The sequence below is a fragment of the Salvelinus fontinalis genome, unplaced genomic scaffold (assembly GCF_029448725.1).
Source record: "Salvelinus fontinalis isolate EN_2023a unplaced genomic scaffold, ASM2944872v1 scaffold_0031, whole genome shotgun sequence".
Lineage (NCBI taxonomy): Eukaryota > Metazoa > Chordata > Actinopteri > Salmoniformes > Salmonidae > Salvelinus > Salvelinus fontinalis.
In genome coordinates, this window is record NW_026600240.1 from 109,942 (window position 1) to 136,500 (window position 26,559).

The 26,559-nt window shown below is 37.7% G+C and overlaps 1 protein-coding gene across 1 annotated transcript in view; it reads left to right on the plus strand.

The window, feature by feature from the left end:
• Positions 1–26,559, plus strand: part of LOC129842291 (collagen alpha-1(VI) chain-like) — an 86,777-nt gene that overhangs the window by 51,684 nt on the left and 8,534 nt on the right. Inside the window, exons 25-32 of the mRNA XM_055910776.1 lie at positions 15,941–15,976; positions 17,243–17,279; positions 17,395–17,403; positions 18,154–18,287; positions 23,142–23,251; positions 23,479–23,665; positions 25,266–25,437; positions 25,621–25,650. Of these exons, the coding sequence (XP_055766751.1) occupies positions 15,941–15,976; positions 17,243–17,279; positions 17,395–17,403; positions 18,154–18,287; positions 23,142–23,251; positions 23,479–23,665; positions 25,266–25,437; positions 25,621–25,650 (715 nt within the window). The remainder of the gene's footprint in view (positions 1–15,940; positions 15,977–17,242; positions 17,280–17,394; positions 17,404–18,153; positions 18,288–23,141; positions 23,252–23,478; positions 23,666–25,265; positions 25,438–25,620; positions 25,651–26,559) is intronic.

Genomic DNA, 26,559 nt, shown 5'->3' on the forward strand with positions numbered 1-26,559 from the left:
AGGACAGCCTGGCTATAGAAACCGGTCATCACAGACAGATCTGGCTACCCAGAGAGCACAGTCTGGCTATAGAAACCGGTCATCACAGACAGATCTGGCCACCCAGACAGGACAGCCTGGCTATAGAAACCGGTCAGAGAGGACAGCCTGGCTATAGAAACCGGTCATCACAGACAGATCTGGCTACCCAGAGAGGACAGCCTGGCTATAGAAACCGGTCATCACAGACAGATCTGGCTACCCAGAGAGGACAGCCTGGCTATAGAAACCGGTCATCACAGACAGATCTGGCTACCCAGAGAGCACAGCCTGGCTATAGAAACCGGTCATCACAGACAGATCTGGCTACCCAGAGAGGACAGCCTGGCTATAGAAACCGGTCATCACAGACAGATCTGGCTACCCAGAGAGGACAGCCTGGCTATAGAAACCGGTCATCACAGACAGATCTGGCTACCCAGAGAGCACAACCTGGCTATAGAAACCGGTCATCACAGACAGATCTGGCTACCCAGAGAGCACAACCTGGCTATAGAAACCGGTCATCACAGACAGATCTGGCTAACCAGACAGGACAGGTTTTGCTCAGTCTGCCCTCAGAGAGCGGTGAAGACAGTGCTGCATTTTCTTCTACACTGACAGAACTAAACAGATACAACTTTTTTTAAACCAAAATTGAAAAGGAGAAAATCCGATATCTATTGGGAGAAAAACCCCTTTGCGTAATTTTAGCTGAGAGACAGCCAGCAGAACAACCAATCAGATCATTACTACCTGTAGAACAACCAATCAGAGCATTACAACCTGTAGAACAACCAATCAGATCATTACTACCTGTAGAACAACCAATCAGAGCATTACAACCTGTAGAACAACCAATCAGATCATTACTACCTGTAGAACAACCAATCAGATCATTACTACCTGTAGAACAACCAATCAGATCATTACTACCTGTAGAACAACCAATCAGAGCATTGCTACCTGTAGAACAACCAATCAGATCATTACTACCTGTAGAACAACCAATCAGAACATTACTACCTGTAGAACAACCAATCAGATCATTACTACCTGTAGAACAGCCAATCAGATCATTACTACCTGTAGAACAACCAATCAGATCATTACTACCTGTAGAGCAACCAATCAGATCATTAACATTACTACCTGTAGAACAACCAATCAGAACATTACTACCTGTAGAAAACCAATCAGAACATTACTACCTATAGAACAACCAATCAGAACATTACTACCTGTAGAACAACCAATCAGAACATTAACATTACAGCCTGTAGAACAACCAATCAGATCATTACTACCCGTAGAACAACCAATCAGATCATTACTACCTGTAGAACAACCAATCTGAACATTACTACCTGTAGAACAACCAATCAGAACATTACTACCTGTAGAACAACCAATCAGATCATTAACATTACTACCTGTAGAACAACCAATCAGATCATTACTACCTGTAGAACAACCAATCAGAACATTACTACCTGTAGAACAACCAATCAGATCATTACTACCTGTAGAACAACCAATCAGATCATTAACATTACTACCTGTAGAACAACCAATCAGATCATTACTACCTGTAGAACAACCAATCAGAACATTACTAACTGTAGAACAACCAATCAGATCATTAACATTACTACCTGTAGAACAACCAATCAGAGCATTGCTACCTGTAGAACAACCAATCAGATCATTACTACCTGTAGAACAACCAATCAGATCATTATTACCTGTAGAACAACCAATCAGAACATTAACATTACAGCCTTTAGAACAACCAATCAGATCATTACTACCTGTAGAACAACCAATCAGATCATTACTACCTGTAGAGCAACCAATCAGATCATTAACATTACTACCTGTAGAACAACCAATCAGAACATTACTACCTGTAGAAAACCAATCAGAACATTACTACCTATAGAACAACCAATCAGAACATTACTACCTGTAGAACAACCAATCAGAACATTAACATTACAGCCTGTAGAACAACCAATCAGATCATTACTACCCGTAGAACAACCAATCAGATCATTACTACCTGTAGAACAACCAATCTGAACATTACTACCTGTAAAACAACCAATCAGAACATTAACATTACAGCCTTTAGAACAACCAATCAGATCATTACTACCTGTAGAACAACCAATCAGATCATTACTACCTGTAGAACAACCAATCAGAACATTACTACCTGTAGAACAACCAATCAGATCATTACTACCTGTAGAACAACCAATCAGATCATTAACATTACTACCTGTAGAACAACCAATCAGATCATTACTACCTGTAGAACAACCAATCAGAACATTACTAACTGTAGAACAACCAATCAGATCATTAACATTACTACCTGTAGAACAACCAATCAGATCATTACTACCTGTAGAACAACCAATCAGATCATTACTACCTGTAGAACAACCAATCAGATCATTATTACCTGTAGAACAACCAATCAGAACATTAACATTACAGCCTTTAGAACAACCAATCAGATCATTACTACCTGTAGAACAACCAATCAGATCATTACTACCTGTAGAACAACCAATCAGATGATTACTACCTGTAGAACAAGCAATCAGATCATTACTACATGTAGAACAACCAATCAGAACATTAACATTACAGCCTGTAGAACAACCAATCAGATCATTCCTACCTGTAGAACAACCAATCAGAACATTAGCATTACTACCTGTAGAACAACCAATCAGAACATTACTACCTGTAGAACAACCAATCAGAACATTACTACCTGTAGAACAACCAATCAGATCATTATTACCTGTAGAACAACCAATCAGAACATTACTACCTGTAGAACAACCAATCAGAACATTAACATTACTACCTGTAGAACAACCAATCAGATCATTACTACCTGTAGAACAACCAATCAGATCATTACTACCTGTAGAACAACCAATCAGATCATTACTACCTGTAGAACAACCAATCAGAACATTACTACCTGTAGAACAACCAATCAGATCATTACTACATGTAGAACAACCAATCAGATCATTACTACCTGTAGAACAACCAATCAGATCATTAACATTACTAGTTGTAGAACAACCAATCAGAACATTACTACCTTTAGAACAACCAATCAGAACATTACTACCTGTAGAACAACCAATCAGAACATTACTACCTGTAGAACAACCAATCAGAACATTAACATTACTACCTGTAGAACAACCAATCAGAACATTACTACCTGTAGAACAACCAATCAGAACATTAACATTACTACCTGTAGAACAACCAATCAGAACATTACTACCTGTAGAAAATAACTAATAACAATAGAACATGTAGTCTTTAGTCTTATAAATATAGACCATGTAGTCTGTAGTCTGTAGTCTTATAACATTATAACATGTAGTCTGTAGTCTTATAACAATAGAACATGTAGTCTGTAGTCTGTAGTCTTATAACAATATAACATGTAGTCTGTAGTCTAATAACAATATAACATGTAGTCTGTAGTCTGTAGTCTAATAACAATATAACATGTAGTCTGTAGTCTGTAGTCTTATAACAATAGAACATGTAGTCTGTAGTCTGTAGTCTAATAACAATATAACATGTAGTCTGTAGTCTAATAACAATATAACATGTAGTCTGTAGTCTGTAGTCTAATAACAATAGAACATGTAGTCTGTAGTCTTATAACAATATAACATGTAGTCTGTAGTCTAATAACAATATAACATGTAGTCTGTAGTCTGTAGTCTAATAACAATAGAACATGTAGTCTGTAGTCTTATAACAATATAACATGTAGTCTGTAGTCTAATAACAATAGAACATGTAGTCTGTAGTCTAATAACAATAGAACATGTAGTCTGTAGTCTGTAGTCTTATAACAATAGAACATGTAGTCTGTAGTCTGTAGTCTAATAACAATAGAACATGTAGTCTGTAGTCTTATAACAATAGAACATGTAGTCTGTAGTCTAATAACAATAGAACATGTAGTCTGTAGTCTGTAGTCTAATAACAATAGAACATGTAGTCTGTAGTCTGTAGTCTAATAACAATAGAACATGTAGTCTGTAGTCTAATAACAATAGAACATGTAGTCTGTAGTCTAATAACAATATAACATGTAGTCTGTAGTCTTATAACAATAGAACATGTAGTCTGTAGTCTAATAACAATAGAACATGTAGTCTGTAGTCTAATAACAATAGAACATGTAGTCTGTAGTCTGTAGTCTAATAACAATATAACATGTAGTCTGTAGTCTAATAACAATAGAACATGTAGTCTGTAGTCTAATAACAATATAACATGTAGTCTGTAGTCTAATAACAATAGAACATGTAGTCTGTAGTCTGTAGTCTAATAACAATAGAACATGTAGTCTGTAGTCTGTAGTCTAATAACAATAGAACATGTAGTCTGTAGTCTGTAGTCTAATAACAATAGAACATGTAGTCTGTAGTCTGTAGTCTAATAACAATAGAACATGTAGTCTGTAGTCTGTAGTCTAATAACAATAGAACATGTAGTCTGTAGTCTGTAGTCTAATAACAATAGAACATGTAGTCTGTAGTCTGTAGTCTAATAACAATATAACATGTAGTCTGTAGTCTAATAACAATAGAACATGTAGTCTGTAGTCTGTAGTCTAATAACAATAGAACATGTAGTCTGTAGTCTAATAACAATAGAACATGTAGTCTGTAGTCTGTAGTCTAATAACAATATAACATGTAGTCTGTAGTCTGTAGTCTAATAACAATAGAACATGTAGTCTGTAGTCTAATAACAATATAACATGTAGTCTGTAGTCTAATAACAATAGAACATGTAGTCTGTAGTCTAATAACAATATAACATGTAGTCTGTAGTCTAATAACAATAGAACATGTAGTCTGTAGTCTGTAGTCTAATAACAATATAACATGTAGTCTGTAGTCTAATAACAATAGAACATGTAGTCTGTAGTCTGTAGTCTAATAACAATAGAACATGTAGTCTGTAGTCTGTAGTCTGTAGTCTAATAACAATAGAACATGTAGTCTGTAGTCTAATAACAATATAACATGTAGTCTGTAGTCTAATAACAATATAACATGTAGTCTGTAGTCTGTAGTCTAATAACAATATAACATGTAGTCTGTAGTCTGTAGTCTAATAACAATAGAACATGTAGTCTGTAGTCTGTAGTCTAATAACAATAGCACATGTAGTCTGTAGTCTGTAGTCTAATAACAATAGAACATGTAGTCTGTAGTCTAATAACAATATAACATGTAGTCTGTAGTCTAATAACAATAGAACATGTAGTCTGTAGTCTGTAGTCTAATAACAATAGAACATGTAGTCTGTAGTCTGTAGTCTAATAACAATATAACATGTAGTCTGTAGTCTGTAGTCTAATAACAATAGAACATGTAGTCTGTAGTCTGTAGTCTTATAACAATAGAACATGTAGTCTGTAGTCTAATAACAATAGAACATGTAGTCTGTAGTCTGTAGTCTAATAACAATAGAACATGTAGTCTGTAGTCTAATAACAATATAACATGTAGTCTGTAGTCTTATAACAATATAACATGTAGTCTGTAGTCTGTAGTCTAATAACAATAGAACATGTAGTCTGTAGTCTGTAGTCTAATAACAATAGAACATGTAGTCTGTAGTCTGTAGTCTTATAACAATATAACATGTAGTCTGTAGTCTTATAACAATAGAACATGTAGTCTGTAGTCTGTAGTCTAATAACAATATAACATGTAGTCTGTAGTCTGTAGTCTAATAACAATAGAACATGTAGTCTGTAGTCTTATAACAATATAACATGTAGTCTGTAGTCTTATAACAATATAACATGTAGTCTGTAGTCTGTAGTCTTATAACAATATAACATGTAGTCTGTAGTCTGTAGTCTTATAACAATAGAACATGTAGTCTGTAGTCTGTAGTCTAATAACAATAGAACATGTAGTCTGTAGTCTGTAGTCTAATAACAATAGAACATGTAGTCTGTAGTCTTATAACAATAGAACATGTAGTCTGTAGTCTGTAGTCTAATAACAATACAACATGTAGTCTGTAGTATTATAACAATATAACATGTAGTCTGTAGTCTGTAGTCTAATAACAATATAACATGTAGTCTGTAGTCTGTAGTCTAATAACAATATAACATGTAGTCTGTAGTCTAATAACAATAGAACATGTAGTCTGTAGTCTGTAGTCTAATAACAATATAACATGTAGTCTGTAGTCTGTAGTCTTTTAACAATACAACATGTAGTCTGTAGTCTGTAGTCTAATAACAATATAACATGTAGTCTGTAGTCTTATAACAATAGAACATGTAGTCTGTAGTCTAATAACAATAGAACATGTAGTCTGTAGTCTTTTAACAATAGAACATGTAGTCTGTAGTCTGTAGTCTAATAACAATAGAACATGTAGTCTGTAGTCTGTAGTCTTTTAACAATACAACATGTAGTCTGTAGTCTGTAGTCTAATAACAATATAACATGTAGTCTGTAGTCTGTAGTCTAATAACAATAGAACATGTAGTCTGTAGTCTGTAGTCTAATAACAATATAACATGTAGTCTGTAGTCTAATAACAATAGAACATGTAGTCTGTAGTCTTATAACAATATAACATGTAGTCTGTAGTCTGTAGTCTAATAACAATATAACATGTAGTCTGTAGTCTAATAACAATAGAACATGTAGTCTGTAGTCTAATAACAATAGAACATGTAGTCTGTAGTCTGTAGTCTTATAACAATAGAACATGTAGTCTGTAGTCTGTAGTCTAATAACAATATAACATGTAGTCTGTAGTCTGTAGTCTAATAACAATAGAACATGTAGTCTGTAGTCTAATAACAATATAACATGTAGTCTGTAGTCTGTAGTCTAATAACAATATAACATGTAGTCTGTAGTCTGTAGTCTAATAACAATAGAACATGTAGTCTGTAGTCTGTAGTCTAATAACAATAGAACATGTAGTCTGTAGTCTAATAACAATAGAACATGTAGTCTGTAGTCTGTAGTCTAATAACAATATAACATGTAGTCTGTAGTCTAATAACAATAGAACATGTAGTCTGTAGTCTGTAGTCTTATAACAATATAACATGTAGTCTGTAGTCTGTAGTCTTATAACAATAGAACATGTAGTCTGTAGTCTGTAGTCTAATAACAATATAACATGTAGTCTGTAGTCTGTAGTCTAATAACAATAGAACATGTAGTCTGTAGTCTGTAGTCTAATAACAATAGAACATGTAGTCTGTAGTCTTATAACAATAGAACATGTAGTCTGTAGTCTAATAACAATATAACATGTAGTCTGTAGTCTGTAGTCTAATAACAATATAACATGTAGTCTGTAGTCTAATAACAATAGAACATGTAGTCTGTAGTCTGTAGTCTTATAACAATATAACATGTAGTCTGTAGTCTGTAGTCTTATAACAATATAACATGTAGTCTGTAGTCTGTAGTCTTATAACAATATAACATGTAGTCTGTAGTCTTATAACAATAGAACATGTAGTCTGTAGTCTGTAGTCTAATAACAATATAACATGTAGTCTGTAGTCTAATAACAATAGAACATGTAGTCTGTAGTCTGTAGTCTAATAACAATAGAACATGTAGTCTGTAGTCTAATAACAATAGAACATGTAGTCTGTAGTCTAATAACAATATAACATGTAGTCTGTAGTCTGTAGTCTTATAACAATATAACATGTAGTCTGTAGTCTAATAACAATAGAACATATAGTCTGTAGTCTGTAGTCTTATAACAATATAACATGTAGTCTGTAGTCTGTAGTCTAATAACAATATAACATGTAGTCTGTAGTCTAATAACAATAGAACATGTAGTCTGTAGTCTGTAGTCTAATAACAATATAACATGTAGTCTGTAGTCTGTAGTCTAATAACAATAGAACATGTAGTCTGTAGTCTTATAACAATATAACATGTAGTCTGTAGTCTGTAGTCTAATAACAATAGAACATGTAGTCTGTAGTCTGTAGTCTAATAACAATAGAACATGTAGTCTGTAGTCTTATAACAATAGAACATGTAGTCTGTAGTCTGTAGTCTAATAACAATATAACATGTAGTCTGTAGTCTGTAGTCTTATAACAATAGAACATGTAGTCTGTAGTCTGTAGTCTAATAACAATATAACATGTAGTCTGTAGTCTGTAGTCTTATAACAATATAACATGTAGTCTGTAGTCTGTAGTCTAATAACAATAGAACATGTAGTCTGTAGTCTGTAGTCTAATAACAATAGAACATGTAGTCTGTAGTCTAATAACAATAGAACATGTAGTCTGTAGTCTAATAACAATATAACATGTAGTCTGTAGTCTGTAGTCTTATAACAATATAACATGTAGTCTGTAGTCTAATAACAATAGAACATATAGTCTGTAGTCTGTAGTCTTATAACAATATAACATGTAGTCTGTAGTCTGTAGTCTAATAACAATATAACATGTAGTCTGTAGTCTAATAACAATAGAACATGTAGTCTGTAGTCTGTAGTCTAATAACAATATAACATGTAGTCTGTAGTCTGTAGTCTAATAACAATAGAACATGTAGTCTGTAGTCTTATAACAATATAACATGTAGTCTGTAGTCTTATAACAATAGAACATGTAGTCTGTAGTCTAATAACAATATAACATGTAGTCTGTAGTCTGTAGTCTAATAACAATAGAACATGTAGTCTGTAGTCTGTAGTCTAATAACAATAGAACATGTAGTCTGTAGTCTGTAGTCTAATAACAATAGAACATGTAGTCTGTAGTCTTATAACAATAGAACATGTAGTCTGTAGTCTGTAGTCTAATAACAATATAACATGTAGTCTGTAGTCTGTAGTCTTATAACAATAGAACATGTAGTCTGTAGTCTGTAGTCTAATAACAATATAACATGTAGTCTGTAGTCTGTAGTCTTATAACAATATAACATGTAGTCTGTAGTCTAATAACAATAGAACATGTAGTCTGTAGTCTGTAGTCTAATAACAATATAACATGTAGTCTGTAGTCTAATAACAATATAACATGTAGTCTGTAGTCTGTAGTCTTATAACAATAGAACATGTAGTCTGTAGTCTGTAGTCTAATAACAATAGAACATGTAGTCTGTAGTCTGTAGTCTTATAACAATAGAACATGTAGTCTGTAGTCTGTAGTCTAATAACAATAGAACATGTAGTCTGTAGTCTAATAACAATAGAACATGTAGTCTGTAGTCTGTAGTCTAATAACAATATAACATGTAGTCTGTAGTCTGTAGTCTAATAACAATATAACATGTAGTCTGTAGTCTAATAACAATATAACATGTAGTCTGTAGTCTAATAACAATATAACATGTAGTCTGTAGTCTGTAGTCTAATAACAATAGAACACGTAGTCTGTAGTCTGTAGTCTAATAACAATAGAACATGTAGTCTGTAGTCTTATAACAATATAACATGTAGTCTGTAGTCTGTAGTCTAATAACAATATAACATGTAGTCTGTAGTCTGTAGTCTAATAACAATAGAACATGTAGTCTGTAGTCTGTAGTCTGTAGTCTAATAACAATAGAACATGTAGTCTGTAGTCTAATAACAATAGAACATGTAGTCTGTAGTCTGTAGTCTTATAACAATATAACATGTAGTCTGTAGTCTGTAGTCTAATAACAATAGAACATGTAGTCTGTAGTCTAATAACAATAGAACATGTAGTCTGTAGTCTGTAGTCTAATAACAATATAACATGTAGTCTGTAGTCTAATAACAATATAACATGTAGTCTGTAGTCTTATAACAATAGAACATGTAGTCTGTAGTCTAATAACAATAGAACATGTAGTCTGTAGTCTAATAACAATAGAACATGTAGTCTGTAGTCTGTAGTCTAATAACAATAGAACATGTAGTCTGTAGTCTGTAGTCTAATAACAATAGAACATGTAGTCTGTAGTCTAATAACAATAGAACATGTAGTCTGTAGTCTAATAACAATAGAACATGTAGTCTGTAGTCTGTAGTCTAATAACAATATAACATGTAGTCTGTAGTCTTATAACAATAGAACATGTAGTCTGTAGTCTGTAGTCTAATAACAATAGAACATGTAGTCTGTAGTCTAATAACAATAGAACATGTAGTCTGTAGTCTAATAACAATATAACATGTAGTCTGTAGTCTAATAACAATAGAACATGTAGTCTGTAGTCTTATAACAATAGAACATGTAGTCTGTAGTCTGTAGTCTAATAACAATAGAACATGTAGTCTGTAGTCTGTAGTCTAATAACAATATAACATGTAGTCTGTAGTCTGTAGTCTAATAACAATAGAACATGTAGTCTGTAGTCTGTAGTCTAATAACAATAGAACATGTAGTCTGTAGTCTGTAGTCTTATAACAATAGAACATGTAGTCTGTAGTCTGTAGTCTAATAACAATAGAACATGTAGTCTGTAGTCTGTAGTCTAATAACAATAGAACATGTAGTCTGTAGTCTGTAGTCTAATAACAATAGAACATGTAGTCTGTAGTCTGTAGTCTAATAACAATATAACATGTAGTCTGTAGTCTAATAACAATATAACATGTAGTCTGTAGTCTGTAGTCTAATAACAATATTACATGTAGTCTGTAGTCTGTAGTCTAATAACAATAGAACATGTAGTCTGTAGTCTAATAACAATATTACATGTAGTCTGTAGTCTGTAGTCTAATAACAATATTACATGTAGTCTGTAGTCTGTAGTCTAATAACAATATAACATGTAGTCTGTAGTCTAATAACAATAGAACATGTAGTCTGTAGTCTAATAACAATAGAACATGTAGTCTGTAGTCTGTAGTCTTATAACAATATAACATGTAGTCTGTAGTCTGTAGTCTAATAACAATATAACATGTAGTCTGTAGTCTGTAGTCTAATAACAATAGAACATGTAGTCTGTAGTCTGTAGTCTAATAACAATATAACATGTAGTCTGTAGTCTGTAGTCTTATAACAATAGAACATGTAGTCTGTAGTCTGTAGTCTTATAACAATAGAACATGTAGTCTGTAGTCTTATAACAATATAACATGTAGTCTGTAGTCTTATAACAATAGAACATGTAGTCTGTAGTCTAATAACAAATGAACATGTAGTCTGTAGTCTGTAGTCTTATAACAATATAACATGTAGTCTGTAGTCTTATAACAATAGAACATGTAGTCTGTAGTCTGTAGTCTTATAACAATATAACATGTAGTCTGTAGTCTGTAGTCTAATAACAATAGAACATGTAGTCTGTAGTCTGTAGTCTTATAACAATATAACATGTAGTCTGTAGTCTGTAGTCTAATAACAATAGAACATGTAGTCTGTAGTCTGTAGTCTGTAGTCTAATAACAATAGAACATGTAGTCTGTAGTCTGTAGTCTTATAACAATATAACATGTAGTCTGTAGTCTGTAGTCTAATAACAATAGAACATGTAGTCTGTAGTCTGTAGTCTTATAACAATATAACATGTAGTCTGTAGTCTAATAACAATAGAACATGTAGTCTGTAGTCTGTAGTCTAATAACAATATAACATGTAGTCTGTAGTCTGTAGTCTAATAACAATAGAACATGTAGTCTGTAGTCTGTAGTCTAATAACAATAGAACATGTAGTCTGTAGTCTGTAGTCTTATAACAATAGAACATGTAGTCTGTAGTCTGTAGTCTAATAACAATATAACATGTAGTCTGTAGTCTGTAGTCTGTAGTCTTATAACAATATAACATGTAGTCTGTAGTCTAATAACAATAGAACATGTAGTCTGTAGTCTGTAGTCTAATAACAATATAACATGTAGTCTGTAGTCTAATAACAATAGAACATGTAGTCTGTAGTCTGTAGTCTAATAACAATAGAACATGTAGTCTGTAGTCTGTAGTCTTATAACAATAGAACATGTAGTCTGTAGTCTTATAACAATAGAACATGTAGTCTGTAGTCTGTAGTCTGTAGTCTAATAACAATAGAACATGTAGTCTGTAGTCTGTAGTCTTATAACAATATAACATGTAGTCTGTAGTCTGTAGTCTAATAACAATATAACATGTAGTCTGTAGTCTGTAGTCTAATAACAATAGAACATGTAGTCTGTAGTCTAATAACAATATAACATGTAGTCTGTAGTCTGTAGTCTAATAACAATATAACATGTAGTCTGTAGTCTGTAGTCTAATAACAATAGAACGTGTAGTCTGTAGTCTGTAGTCTTATAACAATAGAACATGTAGTCTGTAGTCTGTAGTCTAATAACAATAGAACATGTAGTCTGTAGTCTGTAGTCTAATAACAATAGAACATGTAGTCTGTAGTCTGTAGTCTAATAACAATATAACATGTAATCTGTAGTCTAATAACAATAGACCATGTAGTCTGTAGTCTGTAGTCTAATAACAATAGAACATGTAGTCTGTAGTCTAATAACAATAGAACATGTAGTCTGTAGTCTGTAGTCTAATAACAATAGAACATGTAGTCTGTAGTCTAATAACAATAGACCATGTAGTCTGTAGTCTGTAGTCTAATAACAATAGAACATGTAGTCTGTAGTCTGTAGTCTAATAACAATATAACATGTAATCTGTAGTCTTATAACAATATAACATGTAGTCTGTAGTCTGTAGTCTAATAACAATAGAACATGTAGTCTGTAGTCTGTAGTCTAATAACAATAGAACATGTAGTCTGTAGTCTAATAACAATAGAACATGTAGTCTGTAGTCTGTAGTCTGTAGTCTAATAACAATAGAACATGTAGTCTGTAGTCTAATAACAATAGACCATGTAGTCTGTAGTCTGTAGTCTAATAACAATATAAAATGTAGTCTGTAGTCTTATAACAATATAACATGTAGTCTGTAGTCTAATAACAATATAACATGTAGTCTGTAGTCTGTAGTCTAATAACAATATAAAATGTAGTCTGTAGTCTTATAACAATATAACATGTAGTCTGTAGTCTAATAACAATAGAATATATAGTCTGTAGTCTGTAGTCTTATAACAATAGAACATGTAGTCTGTAGTCTAATAACAATAGACCATGTAGTCTGTAGTCTGTAGTCTAATAACAATAGAACATGTAGTCTGTAGTCTGTAGTCTAATAACAATATAACATGTAGTCTGTAGTCTGTAGTCTAATAACAATATAACATGTAGTCTGTAGTCTGTAGTCTAATAACAATAGAACATGTAGTCTGTAGTCTGTAGTCTAATAACAATATAACATGTAGTCTGTAGTCTGTAGTCTAATAACAATATAACATGTAGTCTGTAGTCTGTAGTCTTATAACAATATAACATGTAGTCTGTAGTCTAATAACAATAGACCATGTAGTCTGTAGTCTGTAGTCTGTAGTCTAATAACAATATAACATGTAGTCTGTAGTCTGTAGTCTGTAGTCTAATAACAATAGAACATGTAGTCTGTAGTCTGTAGTCTAATAACAATAGAACATGTAGTCTGTAGTCTGTAGTCTAATAACAATATAACATGTAGTCTGTAGTCTAATAACAATAGAACATGTAGTCTGTAGTCTGTAGTCTAATAACAATATAACATGTAGTCTGTAGTCTGTAGTCTAATAACAATAGAACATGTAGTCTGTAGTCTGTAGTCTAATAACAATATAACATGTAGTCTGTAGTCTGTAGTCTAATAACAATATAACATGTAGTCTGTAGTCTGTAGTCTTATAACAATATAACATGTAGTCTGTAGTCTGTAGTCTTATAACAATATAACATGTAGTCTGTAGTCTAATAACAATAGAACATGTAGTCTGTAGTCTGTAGTCTAATAACAATAGAACATGTAGTCTGTAGTCTAATAACAATAGAACATGTAGTCTGTAGTCTGTAGTCTAATAACAATATAACATGTAGTCTGTAGTCTGTAGTCTTATAACAATAGAACATGTAGTCTGTAGTCTAATAACAATATAACATGTAGTCTGTAGTCTGTAGTCTAATAACAATAGAACATGTAGTCTGTAGTCTGTAGTCTAATAACAATATAACATGTAGTCTGTAGTCTGTAGTCTTATAACAATAGAACATGTAGTCTGTAGTCTGTAGTCTAATAACAATATAACATGTAGTCTGTAGTCTGTAGTCTAATAACAATATAACATGTAGTCTGTAGTCTGTAGTCTAATAACAATATAACATGTAGTCTGTAGTCTGTAGTCTTATAACAATAGAACATGTAGTCTGTAGTCTTATAACAATAGAACATGTAGTCTGTAGTCTTATAACAATAGAACATGTAGTCTGTAGTCTTATAACAATAGAACATGTAGTCTGTAGTCTTATAACAATATAACATGTAGTCTGTAGTCTTATAACAATAGAACATGTAGTCTGTAGTCTAATAACAATAGACCATGTAGTCTGTAGTCTGTAGTCTAATAACAATAGAACATGTAGTCTGTAGTCTGTAGTCTAATAACAATATAACATGTAGTCTGTAGTCTGTAGTCTAATAACAATAGAACATGTAGTCTGTAGTCTGTAGTCTAATAACAATATAACATGTAGTCTGTAGTCTGTAGTCTAATAACAATATAACATGTAGTCTGTAGTCTGTAGTCTTATAACAATATAACATGTAGTCTGTAGTCTGTAGTCTTATAACAATATAACATGTAGTCTGTAGTCTAATAACAATAGAACATGTAGTCTGTAGTCTGTAGTCTAATAACAATATAACATGTAGTCTGTAGTCTGTAGTCTAATAACAATATAACATGTAGTCTGTAGTCTGTAGTCTAATAACAATAGAACATGTAGTCTGTAGTCTGTAGTCTAATAACAATAGAACATGTAGTCTGTAGTCTGTAGTCTAATAACAATAGAACATGTAGTCTGTAGTCTGTAGTCTAATAACAATATAACATGTAGTCTGTAGTCTTATAACAATAGAACATGTAGTCTGTAGTCTGTAGTCTTATAACAATATAACATGTAGTCTGTAGTCTGTAGTCTAATAACAATAGAACATGTAGTCTGTAGTCTTATAACAATAGAACATGTAGTCTGTAGTCTGTAGTCTAATAACAATAGAACATGTAGTCTGTAGTCTAATAACAATAGAACATGTAGTCTGTAGTCTGTAGTCTAATAACAATAGAACATGTAGTCTGTAGTCTGTAGTCTTATAACAATAGAACATGTAGTCTGTAGTCTAATAACAATAGACCATGTAGTCTGTAGTCTGTAGTCTAATAACAATATAACATGTAGTCTGTAGTCTAATAACAATAGAACATGTAGTCTGTAGTCTGTAGTCTAATAACAATAGACCATGTAGTCTGTAGTCTGTAGTCTAATAACAATATAACATGTAGTCTGTAGTCTAATAACAATAGACCATGTAGTCTGTAGTCTGTAGTCTAATAACAATATAACATGTAGTCTGTAGTCTAATAACAATATAACATGTAGTCTGTAGTCTTATAACAATAGAACATGTAGTCTGTAGTCTAATAACAATAGACCATGTAGTCTGTAGTCTGTAGTCTAATAACAATATAACATGTAGTCTGTAGTCTAATAACAATAGAACATGTAGTCTGTAGTCTAATAACAATATAACATGTAGTCTGTAGTCTGTAGTCTAATAACAATATAACATGTAGTCTGTAGTCTGTAGTCTAATAACAATAGAACATGTAGTCTGTAGTCTGTAGTCTAATAACAATAGTTAAAAGAGTTTCTAACCCTAACCCAACTGATTTCCCTATAAGGTCAATAACCTAACCCTAACCCTATAAGGTCATGTCATTTCTCTCTCTATTTACAGGGACCAGTCGGGCCTACCGGACCTGCAGGAGCTGATGTGAGTCTAAATCAAGTTTTACTCTTCACCTCTAACCCTTGACCTTTATCTTTAACCGATAATGCTGACCCATACCTCTTAAACTGTATCCGAAAACCCCTGAGCTCTTACTGAGAACCCTACTGTTCTGGGATTGATGCTAGTGAAGACATGGAAGACATTTGGAAGAGTCTAGAATATTTTCCTGAGATGAAAACAGAACAGTAGTATGGGAGTCGGGGTGGGAGACCCTGTAGAGGACTGGAGAGAGAAAGGGGGGGGGGAAACAGAAAGACAGAGGGAAACAGAGAGAGAGAGAGAAAGAGAGAGGGGGGGAGAAACAGAGAGACAGAGGGAAACAGAGAGAGAGAGAGAGAGAGAAAGAGAGAGAGGGCGGGTGCGGGGGAGAAGCAGAGAGAAAGAGAGAGAGAGAGAGAGCGAGAGCGAGAGAGAAGATGGCTGTTCGCTAATGAGAACAGTCTGGCCTCTCAGACGCCATTTTGTAGGATGACTCTTAGAAGACATTTGGAAGCGTCTAGAATATCTTCCTGAGATGACAACAGAACAGACGCTGGGAGTCGGGGTGGGAGACCCTGTAGAGGACTGGAATATTTCATAAAACACCAGGAAGAGGCAGAGAGACAGAGAGAAACAGAGAGGGCAGTTCCAGCAGTATGCTGTTCAGTAAGGAGAACTGGCCTCTCATATGTCATGTTGTAGGGTGACTCAGCGTCACCACGGCAACCTCGCTAACCTCGCTCATTTCCTTGTTCTGAAGCCCGTCTTCTCAGAGTACTACTACAGTTGAAGTCGGAAGTTTACATACACTTAGGTTGGAGTCATTAAAACTCTGTTATCTATATTTATTGAACATCTATATAACTGTTATCTATATTTATTGAACATCTATATAACTGTTATCTATATAACTGTTATCTATATAACTGTTATCTATATATTGAACATCTACATAACTGTTATCTATATGACTAGTATCTATATAACCGTTATCTATATAACTATTATCTATATAACTGTTATCTATATAACTATTATCTATATAACTGTTATCTATATGACTGTTATCTATATAACTATTATCTATATAACTGTTATCTATATAACTGTTATCTATATAACTGTTATCTATATGACTATTATCTATATAACTGTTATCTATATAACTGTTATCTATATAACTGTTATCTATATGACTATTATCTATATAACTGTTATCTATATAACTGTTATCTATATATTGAACATCTATATAACTGTTATCTACAGGAATGTGAGATTCTGGATATCATCATGAAGCTTTGCTGTAAGTCTGCCCCCCCCCCCCCCCCCCCATATACACACACACACACACACACACACACACACACACACACTCAGAATGCCTGACATTGTATTTCTGTTTGATTTGTTTCCTACAGCGTGCTGTGGTGAGTCCATCCCATCATCTCATTGGCTTCTGAGTTTATCTTAAAGCTCTCCAATCACCATTATGCCCATACTATGTCTGATGTCTGTCTGATGTCTGTCTAATGTCTGTCTGATGTGTCTGTCTTATGTCTGTCTGATGTCTGTCTAATGTCTGTCTGTCTGTGTCTGTCTAATGTCTGTCTGATGTGTCTGTCTGATGTGTCTGTCTGATGTGTCTGTCTGATGTGTCTGTCTGATGTGTCTGTCTGATGTGTCTGTCTAATGTCTGTCTGATGTCTGTCTAATGTCTGTCTGATGTGTCTGTCTAATGTCTGTCTGATGTGTCTGTCTGATGTGTCTGTCTGATGTGTCTGTCTGATGTGTCTGTCTGATGTGTCTGTCTGATGTGTCTGTCTAATGTGTCTGTCTGATGTGTTTGTCTGATGTGTCTGTCTGATGTGTCTGTCTAATGTCTGTCTGTCTAATGTGTCTGTCTGTCTAATGTGTCTGTCTGATGTGTCTGTCTGATGTGTCTGTCTGATGTGTCTGTCTGATGTCTGTCTAATGTCTGTCCGTCTAATGTGTCTGTCTGATGTGTCTGTCTGTCTGTCTGTCTGTCTGTCTAATGTGTCTGTCTGTCTAATGTGTCTGTCTAATGTGTCTGTCTAATGCCTGTCTGTCTGTCTGTCCTGATGTAGAGTGTAAGCTGGACCTGGCCTTCATCTAATGTGTCTGTCTGTCTGTCTGTCTGTCTGTCTGTCCCGATGTAGAGTGTAAGTGTGGGCCCCTGGACCTGGCCTTCATCGTGGACAGTTCTGAGAGTATCGGCTCCACTAACTTCGCTCTAGCTAAAGACTTCATCATCACCGTCATAGACCGCCTTATTAAGGACCAGCAAGTCCATGTGAGTACTATTTTAAAAAATATACTTTTACTCATACTTTATTTATAATAAACAAATCACATTACAGTCAAGAAGGATTTAAACATTTTTATTTTTTATTTAAATTTTTATTTGAACCTTTATTTAACTAGGCAAGTCAGTTAGGAACAAATTCTTATTTACAATGACGGCCTACCCCGGCCTACCCCGGCCTACCCCGGCCTACCCCGGCCTACCCCGGACGACCCCGGACGACGCTGGGCCAATAGTGCGCCGCCCTGTGGGACTCATGAATAAAAAGGTTTGGGGTGTTCCAGGGGCACAACTTTCACTGGGGACATGTCCCCCCCATATTCTGAAAGTGCATTTCTGCCCCCCCCCCCCCCCCCCCAGTTATATAATGGAAATCTAAAATAAAGCAATTCAACAGTGTGCTTTAGGACCATGTGGACGCCTCCGAGCGCCCCCCCCCCCCCCCCCCCCCCCCCACTTCTTGAACCAATGTTTCTCCCCTGGGGATTTCTATGCCTGAAATTGAGACGAAAAAGCTACATAATGTTGACTTTGTGGCTGTGGAATCTGACTTTGTGGCTGTGGAATATGATTATGTGACTGTGGAATCTGACTTTGTGGCTGTGGAATCTGACTTTGTGACTGTTGAATCTGACTTTGTGGCTGTGGAATCTGACTTTGTGGCTGTGGAATCTGACTTTGTGGCTGTTGAATCTGACTTTGTGGCTGTGGAATCTGACTTTGTGGCTGTGGAATCTGACTTTGTGACTGTGGAATCTGACTTTGTGGCTGTGGAATCTGACTTTGTGGCTGTGGAATCTGACTTTGTGGCTGTGTAATCTGACTTTGTGGCTGTGGAATCTGACTTTGTTGGATCTGATTTTGTGGCTGTGAAATTTGAATTTGTGGCTGTGGAATCTGACTTTGTGACTGTGGAATATGACTTTGTGACTGTGGAATCTGACTTTGTGGCTGTGGAATCTGACTTTGTGACTGTTGAATCTGACTTTGTGGCTGTGGAATCTGACTTTGTGGCTGTGGAATCTGACTTTGTGGCTGTGGAATCTGACTTTGTGGCTGTGGAATCTGACTTTGTGGCTGTGGAATCTGACTTTGTGGCTGTGTAATCTGACTTTGTGGCTGTGGAATCTGACTTTGTGGCTGTGGAATCTGACTTTGTGGCTGTGGAATCTGACTTTGTGACTGTGGAATCTGACTTTGTGACTGTGGAATCTGACTTTGTGACTGTGGAATCTGACTTTGTGGCTGTGGAATTTGAATTTGTGGCTGTGGAATCTGACTTTGTGGCTGTGGAATCTGAATTTGTGGCTGTGGAGTCAGACTTTGTGGCTGTGGAATCTGACTTTGTGGCTGTGGAATCTGACTTTGTGGCTGTGGAATCTGACTTTGTGGCTGTGGAATCTGAATTTGTGTCTGTGGAGTCAGACTTTGTGGCTGTGGAATCTGACTTTGTGACTGTGGAATCTGACTTTGTGACTGTGAATCTGACTTTGTGACTGTTGAATCTGACTTTGTGACTGTGGAGTCTGACTTTGTGACTGTGGAATCTGACTTTGTGACTGTGGAGTCTGACTTTGTGGCTGTTGAATCTGACTTTGTGACTGTGGAATCTGACTTTGTGACTGTGGAGTCTGACTTTGTGGCTGTGGAATCTGACTTTGTGGCTGTGGAATCTGACTTTGTGGCTGTTGAATCTGACTTTGTGGCTGTGGAATCTGACTTTGTGGCTGTGGAATCTGACTTTGTGACTGTGGAATCTGACTTTGTGGCTGTGGAATCTGACTTTGTGGCTGTGGAATCTGACTTTGTGGCTGTGTAATCTGACTTTGTGGCTGTGGAATCTGACTTTGTTGGATCTGATTTTGTGGCTGTGAAATTTGAATTTGTGGCTGTGGAATCTGACTTTGTGACTGTGGAATATGACTTTGTGACTGTGGAATCTGACTTTGTGGCTGTGGAATCTGACTTTGTGACTGTTGAATCTGACTTTGTGGCTGTGGAATCTGACTTTGTGGCTGTGGAATCTGACTTTGTGGCTGTGGAATCTGACTTTGTGGCTGTGGAATCTGACTTTGTGGCTGTGGAATCTGACTTTGTGGCTGTGTAATCTGACTTTGTGGCTGTGGAATCTGACTTTGTGGCTGTGGAATCTGACTTTGTGGCTGTGGAATCTGACTTTGTGACTGTGGAATCTGACTTTGTGACTGTGGAATCTGACTTTGTGACTGTGGAATCTGACTTTGTGGCTGTGGAATTTGAATTTGTGGCTGTGGAATCTGACTTTGTGGCTGTGGAATCTGAATTTGTGGCTGTGGAGTCAGACTTTGTGGCTGTGGAATCTGACTTTGTGGCTGTGGAATCTGACTTTGTGGCTGTGGAATCTGACTTTGTGGCTGTGGAATCTGAATTTGTGTCTGTGGAGTCAGACTTTGTGGCTGTGGAATCTGACTTTGTGACTGTGGAATCTGACTTTGTGACTGTGAATCTGACTTTGTGACTGTTGAATCTGACTTTGTGACTGTGGAGTCTGACTTTGTGACTGTGGAATCTGACTTTGTGACTGTGGAGTCTGACTTTGTGGCTGTTGAATCTGACTTTGTGACTGTGGAATCTGACTTTGTGACTGTGGAGTCTGACTTTGTGGCTGTTGAATCTGACTTTGTGACTGTGGAGTCTGACTTTGTGACTGTGGAATCTGACTTTATACCTGTTGAATTTGACTTTGTGGCTGTTGAATCTGACTGTGTGGCTGTGGAATCTGACTGTGTGACTGTGGAATCTGACTGTGTGACTGTGGAATCTGAATTTGTGGCTGTGGAGTCAGACTTTGTGGCTGTGGAATCTGACTTTGTGGCTGTGGAATCTGACTTTGTGGCTGTGGAATTTGAATTTGTGGCTGTGGGATCTGACTTTGTGGCTGTGGAATCTGACTTTGTGGCTGTGGAATCTGAATTTGTGGCTGTGGAGTCAGACTTTGTGGCTGTGGAATCTGACTTTGTGACTGTGGAATCTGACTTTGTGACTGTGGAATCTGACTTTGTGACTGTGGAGTCTGACTTTGTGGCTGTTGAATCTGACTTTGTGGCTGTGGAGTCAGACTTTGTGGCTGTGGAATCTGACTTTGTGGCTGTGGAATCTGACTTTGTGGCTGTGGAATCTGACTTTGTGGCTGTGGAATCTGACTTTGTGGCTGTGGAATCTGACTTTGTGGCTGTGGAATCTGACTTTGTGGCTGTGTAATCTGACTTTGTGGCTGTGGAATCTGACTTTGTGGCTGTGGAATCTGACTTTGTGGCTGTGGAATCTGACTTTGTGACTGTGGAATCTGACTTTGTGACTGTGGAATCTGACTTTGTGACTGTGGAATCTGACTTTGTGGCTGTGGAATTTGAATTTGTGGCTGTGGAATCTGACTTTGTGGCTGTGGAATCTGAATTTGTGGCTGTGGAGTCAGACTTTGTGGCTGTGGAATCTGACTTTGTGGCTGTGGAATCTGACTTTGTGGCTGTGGAATCTGACTTTGTGGCTGTGGAATCTGAATTTGTGTCTGTGGAGTCAGACTTTGTGGCTGTGGAATCTGACTTTGTGACTGTGGAATCTGACTTTGTGACTGTGAATCTGACTTTGTGACTGTTGAATCTGACTTTGTGACTGTGGAGTCTGACTTTGTGACTGTGGAATCTGACTTTGTGACTGTGGAGTCTGACTTTGTGGCTGTTGAATCTGACTTTGTGACTGTGGAATCTGACTTTGTGACTGTGGAGTCTGACTTTGTGGCTGTTGAATCTGACTTTGTGACTGTGGAGTCTGACTTTGTGACTGTGGAATCTGACTTTATACCTGTTGAATTTGACTTTGTGGCTGTTGAATCTGACTGTGTGGCTGTGGAATCTGACTGTGTGACTGTGGAATCTGACTGTGTGACTGTGGAATCTGAATTTGTGGCTGTGGAGTCAGACTTTGTGGCTGTGGAATCTGACTTTGTGGCTGTGGAATCTGACTTTGTGGCTGTGGAATTTGAATTTGTGGCTGTGGAATCTGACTTTGTGGCTGTGGAATCTGACTTTGTGGCTGTGGAATCTGAATTTGTGGCTGTGGAGTCAGACTTTGTGGCTGTGGAATCTGACTTTGTGACTGTGGAATCTGACTTTGTGACTGTGGAATCTGACTTTGTGACTGTGGAGTCTGACTTTGTGGCTGTTGAATCTGACTTTGTGGCTGTGGAGTCAGACTTTGTGGCTGTGGAGTCTGACTTTGTGGCTGTTGAATCTGACTTTGTGACTGTGGAGTTTGACTTTGTGACTGTGGAATCTGACTTTATGCCTGTTGAATTTGACTTTGTGGATGTTGAATCTGACTGTGTGGCTGTGGAATCTGACTGTGTGACTGTGGAATCTGACTGTGTGACTGTGGAATCTGACTTTGTGGCTGTTGAATCTGACTGTGTGGCTGTGGAATCTGACTTTATGTCTATGGAAGCTAGTTAAACCCAGGCACTTCTTCTGCACGAGGTGGGCTATGGGATTCATATTTTTTTGTGAGATTACTAGAGTATGAAACACTTTGAAAATAGCTACGGCAGCAATTTATTTTGCTATACATTTTACTCATACATGTGCTCATACTTCGCAGTTTGGGAAAACATCTTTAATTAGCTGCCCCCAGTAACCCTGTCTGTTCTGTTGTGTGTGTGTGCGTGTGTGTGTGTGTGTGTGTGTGTGTGTGTGTGTGTGTGTGTGTGTGTGTGTGTGTGTGTGTGTGTGTGTGTGTGTGTGTGTGTGTGTGTGTGTGTGTGTGTGTGTGTGTGTGTGTGTGTGTGTGTGTGTGTGTGTGTGTGTGTAGTTTGGTTTTAATGACTCCAGGGTGGGCGTGGTGCAGTACAGTGGGGATGGAGCCCAGGAGGCTGTCAGACTGGGAGACCCCAACATTAACACACTCACTGAGCTCAAACAGTAAGTACACACACACACACACACACACTCACACACACACTCACACACACGGACCCCAACATTAACACACTCACTGAGCTCAAACAGTAAGTACACACACACACACACACACACACACACACACACACACACACACACACACACACACACACACACATACACACACACACACACACACACACACACACACACACACACCCAATCATGACCCTGTATGTTGTGTGTAGGGCGGTGCGGGACCTGCGTTGGCTGGCTGAGGCCACCTATACAGGGGAGGCTCTGCAGTTCTCTCTGACCAACATGATTGACCGTCTGCAGCAGGAGAACCGCGTGGTCCTAGTGCTCACCGACGGACGCTCTGATATCACCAGAGATAAAACACCGCTCAACACGCTCTGTGGGAAGGGCATCAAGGTAAGAGACCACACCCTGTGGGAAACCTCCCCGTCTGGTCCACATCAAGGTAAGGCTCAACACACTGAAGGGCATCAAGGTAAGGGACAACACACTGAAGGGCATCAAGGTAAGGGACAACACACTGAAGGACATCAAGGTAAGGGACAACACACTGAAGGGCATCAAGGTAAGGGACAACACACTGTGAAGGGCATCAAGGTAAGGGACAACACACTGTGAAGGGCATCAAGGTAAGGCTCAACACACTGTGAAGGGCGTCAAAGTAAGGGACCACACACTGTGAAGGGCGTCAAGGTAAGGGACAACACACTAAAGGACATCAAGGTAAGAGACAACACACTGTGAAGGGCGTCAAGGTAAGGGACAACACACTGTGAAGGGCATCAAGGTAAGGCTCAACACACTGTGAAGGGCATCAAGGTAAGGCTCAACACACTGTGAAGGGCGTCAAGGTAAGGCTCAACACACTGTGAAGGGCATCAAGGTAAGGCTCAACACACTGTGAAGGGCGTCAAGGTAAGAGACAACACACTATGAAGGGCGTCAAGGTAAGGGACCACACACTGTGAAGGGCGTCAAGGTAAGGGACAACACACTGTGAAGGGCGTCAAGGTAAGGGACCACACACTGTGGGAAACCTCCACGTCTGGTCCACACCAAGGTAAGGGACAACACACTGTGAAGGGCGTCAAGGTAAGAGACAACACACTGTGAAGGGCGTCAAGGTAAGGCTCAACACACTGTGAAGGGCGTCAAGGTAAGAGACAACACACTGTGAAGGGCGTCAAGGTAAGGGACAACACACTGAAGGACATCAAGGTAAGGGACAACACACTGTGAAGGGCGTCAAGGTAAGAGACAACACACTGTGAAGGGCGTCAAGGTAAGAGACAACACACTGTGAAGGGCATCAAGGTAAGAGACAACACACTGTGAAGGGCATCAAGGTAAGGGACAACACACTAAAGGACATCAAGGCAAGAGACAACACACTGTGAAGGGCATCAAGGTAAGGCTCAACACACTGTGAAGGGCGTCAAGGTAAGGGACAACACACTGTGAAGGGCGTCAAGGTAAGGCTCAACACACTGTGAAGGGCGTCAAGGTAAGGCTCAACACACTGTGAAGGGCATCAAGGTAAGGCTCAACACACTGTGAAGGGCGTCAAGGTAAGGGACAACACACTGTGAAGGGCGTCAAGGTAAGGGGCAACACACTGTGAAGGGCGTCAAGGTAAGGCTGAACACACTGTGAAGGACATCAAGGTAAGGGACAACACACTAAAGGACATCAAGGTAAGAGACAACACACTGTGAAGGGCATCAAGGTAAGGCTCAACACACTGTGAAGGGCATCAAGGTAAGAGACAACACACTGTGAAGGGCGTCAAGGTAAGGGACAACACACTGTGAAGGACATCAAGGTAAGGGACAACCTCTCCGCTTGCCTCATACCATTAACTGGGTGCTATGCAGTTATTTCCAGTTCTGAGCACCTGAAGGTTCGAAGGATTGAGACTAGCTTTAGTATGACCAGCAACATCATATCACAATGCACCGTCCATTACACACTAACCCCGCCCCCCTCTCTCTGTCAGGTGGGTGGTCTGGGAGTGAAGGACTACTCTGGCCGTCAGCCCAACCATGAACAGCTCAGTGCTGTGGTCTGTAAGAGCGACCCTAAACCAGGCTTCTCCTTCGTCCTGGAGAACTTCGCTGAGCTGCTGGATGACTCCTTTCTACAGAACCTCACCACACGCATCTGTGAAGGTATACACACACACACACACACACACACACACACACACACACACACACACACACACACACACACACACACACACACACACACACATACACACGCTAGTGAACCCTTTGGTGCTGATACAGACTCTGTAAAACATTGACTTGAAAATGTCCTATTCATTTTGGTTTCTCTATTTCCTTCCACAGATAAGAAGTGTCCCAACTACAAATGTCCTAGTAAGTCCACTGCTTGTTACCAAATGTCCCAGTAAGTCAACTGCTTGTTACCAAATGTCCCAGGAAGTCCACTGCTTGTTACCAAATGTCCCAGTAAGTCAACTGCTTGTTACCAAATGTCCCAGTAAGCCAACTGCTTGTTACCAAATGTCCCAGTAAGTCAACTGCTTGTTACCAAATGTCCCAGTAAGTCAACTGCTTGTTACCAAATGTCCCAGGAAGTCAACTGCTTGTTACCAAATGTCCCAGTAAGTCAACTGCTTGTTACCAAATGTCCCAGTAAGTCAACTGCTTGTTACCAAATGTCCCAGGAAGTCAACTGCTTGTTACCATGTGGTTCATCTCTGTCCTGATCTCTCCAGTCTCATTGTCTTCAGACATGTGCGTGGGTTAGAATTAGTGTCTGTAGTTTCTCTTTGGTTTCTCTGTGATTTCTCCTGTGGTTTCTCCTGTGGTTTCTCTGTGGTTTCTCCTGTGGTTTCTCCTGTGGTTTCTCCTGTTGTTTCTCCTGTGGTTTCTCCTGTGGTTTCTCCTGTGGTTTCTCCTGGGGTTTCTCCAGTGGTTTCTCCTGTGGTTTCTCTGTGGTTTCTCCTGTGGTTTCTCCTGTGGTTTCTCCTGTGGTTTCTCCTATGGTTTCTCTGTGGTTTCTCTGTGGTTTCTCCTATGGTTTCTCTGTGGTTTCTCCTGTGGTTTCTCTGTGGTTTCTCCTGTGGTTTCTCCTATGGTTTCTCTGTGGTTTCTCTGGGGTTTCTCCTATGGTTTCTCTGTGGTTTCTCCTGTGGTTTCTCTGTGGTTTCTCCTGTGGTTTCTCTGTGGTTTCTCCTGTGGTTTTTCTGTGGTTTCTCCTATGGTTTTTCCTGTGGTTTCTCCTGTGGTTTCTCCTGTGGTTTCTCCTGTGGTTTCTCCTGT